This window comes from Trematosphaeria pertusa (genome assembly GCF_010094035.1).
Source record: "Trematosphaeria pertusa strain CBS 122368 unplaced genomic scaffold BU26scaffold_24, whole genome shotgun sequence".
NCBI lineage: Eukaryota > Fungi > Ascomycota > Dothideomycetes > Pleosporales > Trematosphaeriaceae > Trematosphaeria > Trematosphaeria pertusa.
In genome coordinates, this window is record NW_022987235.1 from 183,459 (window position 1) to 193,474 (window position 10,016).

A 10,016-nucleotide genomic window follows, 5' to 3' on the forward strand; every position below is an offset into this window, starting at 1 on the left:
GGCGATGTCGTACTGGGTAATCTTATCTTCCAAAAGCTTGAAATATAGATTGTATTTGAAGGGGGAGTCGGCGCGGTGGCGTAGGTTATCGATGCCGTGCCGCGCGACAAAGCGATCCACCTAATTTTTTCCTAGCATCTTTTAGGCTATTTCTCCTGCAAATTCTCATATCGTCTCTCTCGTATGCAGTAGACCATATCCACAGGGTCCATCGGTATACTTTGTAAGCGCTGATTCTTGTGGGTTGTTGAGGAGGCGCATATTCTCTGCATGGCTGCCCTGAGTCCCGCGATATCGCTTCAAGAGCTTTGAGCGCTCAACGCCATACTTTTTCGCAACCTATGTAATATTAGGACGTTCTCCCATATCTAGCGACTCCGACGCTTCAGGAGCTGCGCCAATCGGATCCGTTATGAGGTGTTGAAGTTATCGCGATTTTTTGATTGACCGTGCGTCAGGTGGGACCGTGCAAACCAAGTACTTATAACACCCTCGCCCACTCTCTACTACGATCCTCACGACTAATACATAACAACACCCGACACAAGCTAGCATACCCTTTCCTTCACGCAAGCGGCTATCAACATCCTCTAGGTAAGGTTTCATGTGAGACACTTCGATTGAGCACGGACTGATCGCAACTTAGGCACATACCTCTTAGCCTCATTAAAGACGTCGAACAATCGGATCCATAACAGCAGTTGGGCAGCATCATGTCCGCCGCCGCAGATTCCGGTCCAGACCCACCGCAGCAGCCAGGAACGAGCGTTGCGGATTTGTTACAACCGACCGCGAACCCCGAACTTACCATGCCTGTTACGCTGTCCAAGAAGCAACCTACTAGTAGCCCGTCGAATAACAATAATCTCGGTGGCTTTGGGCCCCCGCAAGGCGTTAACCTGGCATTCTACTTCCACCACACTAATCCTAAGTTCAAGGAATACTATCCGTGTGACGGGAAAGCTTACTGGGAGGACGAGACTGGGAAAATTGTCTCACGCGCCTCTTCGCCGTCTCTGGCGTGTGGTGATGACCTCTCTACGTGCGATGGAAACTTCACTAGCATCCCTCGTCCCCGCGATGTATTGAAGGTGCCTAAGATGCTTAACACGGGCATTGTCCAGCATGAGAACGACATAATTACTATCCCGGAAGATCTACCTTACCAAGATAATACCAACAAACTTTCACCACTCGATACCGAAAACAGTGAGGAATTTCGCTACTACGTAAAAGACCAGGTACCTGCCATCGTCAAGAAAGAGCCTGAGGAGCCCGATTTCATCATTAAGGGTAAGCTGGAATCGGGCAGCTCCACAAGCATTCAGCACTTCCGCACCTTTAGCCGGGACTTTTCCCCTCAAGTAAACGACATAACCAATGTCAATACCTCTCAGTCCGGCCCGTACTCCGAAAACATTAATAACCCCCCCGCCTTGTCTGAGCGCATGCGTCTTCCTAGCCCGCTATCGACGATTTCGCCGCTAATCAAGCGAACTCGCACGGATAAGGGTGACCATAAGGACGAGCGACCGCACGAGATCGCCAAGGCCGAGGAGTGAGCTCCTAAATCCATAATGAGCTACGAAACGGAGACATAGACTAGAGTGTTTTACCCCGGGCCGCTCACGAAAACCGTACTACCCTCCACAGTACACTTATAGTATAATACCACAACAGCCACCTAAAGGTATTATCGCGCAAGAACGTAGAGTTGTCCTAGCCCTCTAAGTAATCAATAAAGGCCAATTTCCATCCCTGGGACTTGCTGCTCTAGCCTACAACGTTCCTAAACGCACGCTGATTGACCGACACGCCCAAAGCCCTTTCGACGCGATTACCAACCCAACGGCAAGAATCTTACTCCCGCCGAGGAGGAGGCGATTGTCCGATACACACTCGGGCCCGACGACCGCGGTTTCCACCCCACGAAGCCCATGCTGCGCGACATGGCCGATACTTTGCTAGTGGAAGGGGCTAGAAGCCAGTTGGCAAGAACTAGCTAGGTCGGTTCCTTAACCGCTCTAAGGAATTTAAGATGCGCTGGGGCCGTTCGTACGATAACCAGCGAGCGTTAAGCGAAGATCTAGTTGGAACAACTCACTAGGTACATTCGGCAGCGATGCGCCTGGAGATATCGCCAGCAAGGTGAATTCAGCGGATAAGCACCACAACTCTACGCCAGCAGATATAGCTATGATTGATAGCCATCTTCAAGGACTAGAGAATGAGACTTCACAAGCAACACAGGACGCCCCGCCGGTTGCACTTGTTACTGAATCTGGTCACTGCGTGGTTTGCAGCGGTACGAGCAAAGGGGGGGCTGAAGAGATTCTAGTATTCTGTGCGCGAGATGCGTCTTAAGAACGAGTGGGCAGCAGTTTTGCGAACTACAGGCAACAAGGCAAACGTGCACAGATGCCCTTGTGGCGGCTAGCTACAGGCATCTTCCAGTGGGTCCGGCTTCGCACACCCTTCCCCCAAGCCCGCAAGCCCCGCCCTGTTTCAGGCGCGCGGCATAGCAGCCAATGCTGGCAGGGATCGTAAGCCATCGCCTGCGCCGTTGCTGCGCTCGAAGACGCGGCATCGCCCAAATCCCGCCCGGGCGGGCTGCGTCGTCATGGCTTCCCGTCCCAGCGAGCTCGCATCTGTCTAGCAAGTTCACTGCATGCATTATATCGCTCTTTAGGGCTGTTCGCCGAGCTCTAGGAGAGAATGGGTTGTTCAGGGCTAAGGGGACGTATTAATACTATAGTACAACGTATTATAAACCGTATACATGAGAAAGCTCGCGAAGGAGAGAGTCATTCGAAGAAAACTCCCTGGAAGATTCTTCGCTAAGAGCTTGAGCGAAGACGCCATCTTCAAGATCGTGATGGCTCCGTCGTAGGAAGGCGTGGACGGTACATGTAATACATCCGAGTGTGGTGTGTACCTAAGCTTGCTATTACAAGCCTCAAAAGAGCGGTGAACTTACTAAGAAATGAGCCCCAACGTCCCATAAGGAGAGCATGGCGCATGGGAGATGTGGGCGTGCGCGGGAGCACGGGTGAGGCACGTCAACATGTCTAACATTCCGGCTCCGGCATCCGCGCAGAGTGCTGTTATCTTCGTGCTCTGTGGTGCTGCTGTCTTCGTGCGCTTTGGAGGAGCAACCTCCCCGACCTCCGGGGGGCCAAACAAGCCAAAAGGTGGAAAATCGGTCTTCGAGGCCTCCGAGGGTTTGCCTTCGTCAGGCTTGTCGGGTATGATCTTCGTCCTCTTCGGTGAGCCGAGGTGCCGCAGTGAAAGGAAGAGCTTCTATGAGCCAGAAGGGTGGGCATTGGATGCCCGGGCTGAGTTTAGCTTCCTCCTCTTCGTTGAAGGACTAAGGCTCTGCTTTGGAAGGCGGATCTTCAGTAAGGCCGGAGGATTGGCACTGAATGCCTGGACGGGCTTTGCCTTGCTCTGCTTCGGTGAAGGCTGTGTTCTAAGGAGTCCGGAGGTCCGGCGTTAGAAGTCTAAACGTGCATTGCCTTCCTCTTTCGTGGACGACCTTGGCTCGCTTCCTCGAGGCAGCGCTCCAAGTCCTCCAAGGTCCGCTTCGGTTTCGCAGCACGAAGCCTGCGCTCAGCATGCTCCTTCAAGACGCCATCCTCTCCGCGGCCCGCCGTCGCCTCCTTCTCGGTCCCTACTAGCTTCAGGCAAACCTCGCACAGGCAGTCATGGTTTTTGTTGCCAAAGTACTCGTCGCCATAGCTAATGGTGATCTCCTCGCCCTCGGCGATATGGTGGAGGGCAACAACCTTGACATTACACTTATCTCCCATGACCTCCAGCTTCGCGTTGGGATTACAGCTGTGGTTTATGAGATGCGGAGGACCAACTAATAGGCTCGTAGGACAGTAACGTGTCTCGTCGAGAACGCTAAAGTCCTTCTGTGCCTTCACCAACTTCTTAAGCTCCTCCGAGCTAAGGGGAATGCGTCTGCCGTAGAGGTCCTCGATAGTCTCTCCCTTTGCGATGTGTCCCGTTGCGATGACGCAGGCTTCTCCCTTAGACAGGTACTTCTCCGTACTGCCGACTCGGAACGCGTTGTCTTGCAAGGTAGTCTTCAAGTAGTCCAGCAGAAGGCCCTTGAAAGCCTCCTGCTGGCGGCCACGGTTAAGTCTTTTATTAAACTGCCTCAAGCCTCGAAACGCGAGAAGCTCATGCAATGCTTGTTCCTCGTCATCTGGATGCTTCCGAAACTCGTCAATCAGGGCCGCGATCTTCGGTAGGTATGGCTTCCATTGCTCTACGTTATGAACAGCGTATTTGAGGCTTTTCACTGAAGAACACTCGGGGTTTCCCTCAAGTTACATTGTTAACAACAGAGCCGCAAGGCTGGACCATATAGGAATCAACTCACATTTTCAGTAAACGCGCCAGTGAGTATATCCTCCATCTGCAGGGCTTGGTCGGCCGTTAGAGCTGGTGTGCGAGTCTTTGCAACCGAGCCCCAGCTTTTCAACAGCTTGCCAGAAGCTAAAGGCTCCAAAGACGATTCGGACTCATCGTGGTCTGGGAGGTCTGGCGGATGAAAATGGCAAACATTTTGCTGCTCTTCCAGGTTCGCCATCCACGGCAGCGGGCTGCGGGCTGGGATTGTGCCTAGGAATAGATAGCTGCACGTCGGGTGTAAATAAGTATTGTAATCCAGAAAAACCCGGGAAGGTGCAGGAAAGGCTCTCGGGGGACTTTATTCTTTCGAGACAAGGCTGTGTCCTGAGGCGGACCGCTCCGCCTCGAGACGCGACGTGCATCGAACGCCTGGGGCGAAGTGCTCAAATGCATGGGGGTTGGGGGAGGAAATTAGATGGTGGTACTGAACCTGATTGGCTCTGGCTGGTGATACTGAACATGATTGGCTCCTGCAGGTGATGTTGAGCCTGATTGGCCTCTTTCCAAAGCCAACGTCTTGGGCAGAGCCGCATGGGACGTCCACGTGACCGTCATATGGCCGCCTCTAGGAGTCTTCCCGTTTTCGTAGAGATTTTCTTCGTGCAAAAACAGTTGTTTACGCCCCTGACCTTCCAAGCTCGGTGAGGGAGCTTTTGGGGTGGTGACATGCTTTTGGAATGCGACGACTTGGGAGGAGTATGCCATGAAGGAGCCGCTGCCGAAGTTTATCGAAAAGGGTTAACGTTACTGTAACTATCTTCTACCTAGCCCGAGTTAAACACTTGCCCGGATGCTATAAGCCATCTTCACTGTGTTCCACCTCCTCTGTGTGATCTCTCAGGCTTGTTGTCATCAGGATGGTCGTCCGCAGTCCTACCCTTCTCGCAACACTGTACCCACTCCTCCAGCCTTTTTGGCGGCCCTAGGTGGGTGGGGTTGGCCTTATGAAAGTCGCGAAGCTTATGTGGGCTATTTTTGAAGTTGCACGCATCGTACCACTCGGGGTCGCTTTCATACCCAAGCCATTTGGCACGGTACTGTAGATTGACGCGGACTTCAAGGATCTGTTCTACCTCGTATTCGTCATCTTCGTCTACACTACCGCGATTGCCCTTCCGCTTATGTGTGCTTGAGCGAATGGGGTATGGGTTTGACCTCAGTCGCTTGTTGCTCCTAAGATGACTGCCGTGATCACTGCCTTCTTTACTACTGTTGCTGCTGCCGCCATCACTAGAGGATACACTGGTGGCGTGACCGCTCGTTGCGGGAAGACGGTCGGGACGCGGTGTGCCCACGTGGAAGGGAAATGGCTTTCGCTGCATCGCTGAGCATGCTGTATGCTTGGGGCGCTGCTTTGATGTCGTGCTTGAAGTGCGACTGCGGCGCCTGGTTGACACAGAGCGTTTCCGCTTCTGCGTTGGTTTATCGTCGCTGTTGTCATCATCTCTATCGGTTCTACCCCCACTGCTGCTCGTGTTTTTAAGTGCAGGATATTTGCCTTGCTACTGTTAGATAGAACGAACACACTGTAATGGCGTATACTCACTCTGCCTCTTCGCCTTTATCTGCATCGGCCTCTGCGACTGTTGTGTTGCAGCTTCCGGGACGGTGTCGCCATGGGGCTCTTGCGTTGATCGTTCAATATGCGACATTCGTGATGGGTCGGCGAGAAGCACGGCATTGTACTCCTTGTCACCGCAGCTCGAGCGGGATAGTGGGTGGTCTACGGTCGGTTGCGTTGGCATGAGTTCGCGAGACGGCAGCGCGTGTGCACTAGCCCGAAGCTCCGGCCCCTCGACGGCCTCTGAGTAGACAGGAGCATCCATGCCTGCAGGACACTTTCTACCGTGATACTCCGGGGTTGAGATATCTGAGAATTCAGGGGAATTTTCTATCTGCGCACCCATATCGTCTTCCTGCAGGCAGTCTTCGTGGCGAGTATCGGTATCTGATTCGAGTTGACAGTCTTCGGTGGCCGTGTTCTCTACGCAAAGTCAGAAATAGAATGCGTAAGCCCCTACCCCGACTGGTTGATGCGCTTACCTTGACTCGTGCCCTCCGAATGAGCAGAGTGGTTTGGGCCCTCACCCCTTGTGTCTCCTGGAGAAGTTCGCCTCGAGACACCTTGCTCGAACCTTATGCTTTCATGTTCGTTCTGAGTGGATGGATCGTCGCCACACCGTCGATTTCGCAGCTGGCTTCGTCATCTGTGTTCGCGTTAGTCACCACAAGGCGCTAGTTTAGAACAACGTATTGCTTCATCGGCCATAGCAAAACCTACCTGGCCATGTCAAATCCACAACTTCAACCCTTTGGGATATGGGCGCCGGAATCTCATCAATGTCATGCCCCTCATATGGTATGAACGCAGAGGGCCGGGGAGTTTGAGGAAGGCGCAAAGATGAATATGCCATGGCCGCGCTGGCATTGCTGCTCGATCGCTTCCGCGATGGAGGCGAAGGTCGTCTAGTCTTCATTCGGGATAGTTTACCGAAAGTAGTGAAGTCAGAAAATTGGGAAAAACCTCACCAACGCAAGGCGTCGCGGGCGGCGGAGAGCGAACATTTGAAAGCGGGAAAGCCAGCCACATGACCCGTGGGTGCTGGGGGCGGGGTATTGGAGGCGAAAACACGACTATGTCGTGGCGAAAGAGCGTGTTCTTTTGGTGTTAGGGACGTGTTCGACGTGACGATTCGACGGACCGGCCGGCGGGGTTGGGGCCGAATAGACCAAGCAAGAGGGCTATTGCAACTTCGTCTCTAGCGATGGTCGTCTGCGAATAGATAGGCAGCCTGCCTTCCGGATACCAACTCTGGACCTGGAGTTCAACGTAGCTGTAACCCTTGGCGCCCAGGTGCCGTCGACGCTGATAAGCAATAGAGCAGCAACGACGGGGCCCATGGCAGCGCGGCGGCTCGAATGACGCACCGCCACAGCCCGCACGGTCTTGCATAATCCAATCGTTCCAAGATTGACGTACCTTCTACCGTACTCCCGGCTGCGGATGTCGTACTATAGGCCGCAAGCAATTGCTACCGTCAAACCCTAAGGCAGGTCCCCTCCTGGCACGTCTTTTCTGTCCCTCAAACACAGTTCACAGGTCTCGGGTTCCGGGCAGAGCCCTGCCCAATGAAACCTAGAGAAATATAACTGCAGGTATTCCTCGCTGTGGCCACTGCATGAGCTTCTCTTTCACTCTTGTTGGATGCCGCTTATAAGTCACACCACCAGCTACAGTTTTCAGAGGCGTCAGACTACTTTAGATAGCATGGAGGCTGAGGACACAGGTAGGTTCTATGGTCTTAAGAGAGCTTCAGTTCGTTGACGAGATCTTCAGATATTCAGGTGCAAATGATTGACCTGACGCGCGAGGTCGCATCCTGTTCCTTTGTGGGAACGAGCTTTTGGGGATGGCATTTAGTATCCGCTGCTGCGTACGTGTAGGGCATTGGCTTCCGTTAAGCTCTGGCTGATTCCAGTAGCTCGACAGGATCCGAAAAAATACGCATCAAGATGGAATCCCATGCGAGCGGCAGCCTCCACAGGCACACCTATCCCAGGTAGAGATACTTCCAAGGCCTACAACTCATTGCAGATTGCACCTGGGGAAGTCAGCCGCGGAAGTGTGGTTGCTATATACTGAGTCGGAATGTCCTGTCTGCTACGAAGTACCTGATACTCTCGTCAAGCTTCGATGCGGTAAGTATTTCGTTCTCCCAAAGCAGCATCTGCTAAGCGTAATCATAGGGCATGCGTTCTGTGATGATTGCTTGCCAGCTTGGCTGCTTGAAAAAAGGCAGGAAGAAACGCCGACTTGCCTAACTTGTCGGATGGTTCTGAATTGTTGCAATCATAATTGTTGCCGTCTAGAGATCGCGCATCGAGTCCATAAGCCCGAACGCAAGCCTCCTGTATCAACGGTGGCGTTGCCGATCAAAAGGCGAGTTAGGAGCGCTTCGGAAACCCTAAGACGTGAAATGACCCAGCGGAGAGTTCAGGTATGTCTTGCGTATATTGACGGCATTGACGGCACTTAGAAGCAGCAGTCGAAACAAGAGCCGCCAAAGAAGGATAGGCGTGGCGGAAAGCGCCAGAGGGCGAACAACGCCGCCGCCATCGAGTCGGATGACGCCTCAGACAACACTGCCACCAAAGTGGGAGCCTTCGCCACATTCGTTGACTTGACGTCTCCGCCGCCGTCTCCGCCATCTCGAGCCAACACGGCGGCTATGCGTCTCAACGTGAACGGCAAACGTCTCCGAAATGACGACTTTGTAAGTGCCCAGCAATTCGCCAACCGGCTGCTACGATGATTTCGTGTCGCTCGCACCGAAGCGCGGCACCATGTCAGTAGCCGGCGGTATCAAACTACCTACTACCTCCACACACACAACGACGATCTATACCTGTGAAGAAGGGCAAGTATGCACTCTGGGCGAAACATGCTAATGGCGTCTTCGAGATACAGACGGACCCGCCGCCAACCACACCAACGGCGGGTAGAGATACAGCAGATCGTAGTAGCGACCCGAATTTCGTCAACCCATAACGTAACAGCACCAACTCTCGTCAACCACGGCCCGTGCGCGCAAAATCTGCGCAGAGGATGAGTTCGAATGCGACTCGACGACGCACTCCTATCCTTGGCGAATCTACACTCCGTGACAACTGCTTTGAACGACTGTGGCCTATAGACGACAACGGCCTTGAGCAGACTATCAAAGCCATCAACCGCGAGCCGAGCAAAGACATCCGGGCGCTCAAAGCCATGAAGCTTCGCAACTGCCGCCTTCCGCAACGTATGTGTCTACTATGAAGCACTCACGAACGTACGCTGACTTATCTTGCTGCAGCCTTCGACGAACACGCCGACGATCTTATCGCTTTCGTAAACGAATAGAATCGCCGCATCGATCTCGTTATATAGAAGCTTAGCAACGGACGAGGACTCAGCCTAGCAGAGCGGGAATACAAATTCTTAGAAAGTGACACGCATCATCATAAAGTAGACGGGCGATGGCAAGGGCGACGGCAAATCTTTCAAGCACATGTAGACGCTGGTGGAGGAGCGTTTACTTGGTTTCCGTAGCTTAATGGCAGCCGCACTTCTTTTTCACAACTACTTTCGCGAGTCTGCCGGCGTTCCGAGCGGACCGACACGCCCGGTAATGATACCGTCGGGCGTCCGCTGCCGTCGACCGTCCCGATAATCCGTCTGATGGCACCTAACGTCTCTCTACTACCGAATCCGCCAATGGCGGATGGGGGATTAGGAAATGCCAATTCTGAGACCCCATTAACCTCTCCCCCTGTATGACGGAAACCCCTGCATCCCGGAAACACTGGTACTTTGACCTCCGAGCAATTCATAGCCTAAGTTACATCGGCCTTCGCCTCTAACGAGGAATACCACCATTGCACGGGACATCTGTTGGTCGCCAACCCTACCAGGTTGTACGCCGACGGCAATCTCGTGCCACCCAGACCCAGCGATTTCGAATGCGATACCTGTACGATGTCGAAATCCGTCCACCGCTGTCCTAAACCCGCCAGACCCAACGTTTCGAAGTCATACACACGGACTTGTCTGGCAA

At 53.4% G+C, this 10,016-nt stretch overlaps 4 protein-coding genes across 4 annotated transcripts; 2 read left to right on the top strand and 2 right to left on the bottom strand.

Moving 5' to 3' along the window:
* Positions 1-165: 165 nt before the first annotated feature.
* On the bottom strand, positions 166-339 carry BU26DRAFT_440777 (uncharacterized protein; the record flags this gene model as incomplete). Its single annotated transcript, XM_033824415.1, has 1 exon — positions 166-339. A coding segment is annotated over one exon (174 nt), but the record flags the coding sequence as incomplete, so codon positions are not given.
* Positions 340-713: 374 nt separating this feature from the next.
* Positions 714-1,562, top strand: BU26DRAFT_571850 (uncharacterized protein; the record flags this gene model as incomplete). Its single annotated transcript, XM_033834188.1, has 1 exon — positions 714-1,562. The coding sequence occupies one exon, from the start codon at positions 714-716 to the stop codon at positions 1,560-1,562; it is 849 nt and encodes a 282-aa protein (XP_033676369.1).
* Positions 1,563-3,683: 2,121 nt separating this feature from the next.
* On the bottom strand, positions 3,684-4,100 carry BU26DRAFT_386058 (SET domain-containing protein; the record flags this gene model as incomplete). Its single annotated transcript, XM_033822636.1, has 1 exon — positions 3,684-4,100. A coding segment is annotated over one exon (417 nt), but the record flags the coding sequence as incomplete, so codon positions are not given.
* A 3,480-nt stretch (positions 4,101-7,580) lies between these two features.
* BU26DRAFT_176931 (uncharacterized protein) lies at positions 7,581-8,863 on the top strand. Its single transcript, XM_033820347.1, has 5 exons — positions 7,581-7,709; positions 7,760-7,856; positions 7,905-8,121; positions 8,170-8,420; positions 8,469-8,863. The coding sequence occupies exons 2-5, from the start codon at positions 7,833-7,835 to the stop codon at positions 8,733-8,735; spliced, it is 759 nt and encodes a 252-aa protein (XP_033676371.1). The 5' UTR covers positions 7,581-7,709; positions 7,760-7,832; the 3' UTR covers positions 8,736-8,863.
* Positions 8,864-10,016: the final 1,153 nt, after the last annotated feature.

Coding starts and splice junctions, on each gene's coding strand:
- BU26DRAFT_176931 (XM_033820347.1), top strand. CDS start 7,833: ATGGCATTTAGTATCCGCTGCTGC. Junction 7,857..7,904: donor CATTTAGTATCCGCTGCTGC/GTACGTGTAGGG, acceptor TGATTCCAGTAG/CTCGACAGGATCCGAAAAAA. Junction 8,122..8,169: donor TCTCGTCAAGCTTCGATGCG/GTAAGTATTTCG, acceptor GCGTAATCATAG/GGCATGCGTTCTGTGATGAT.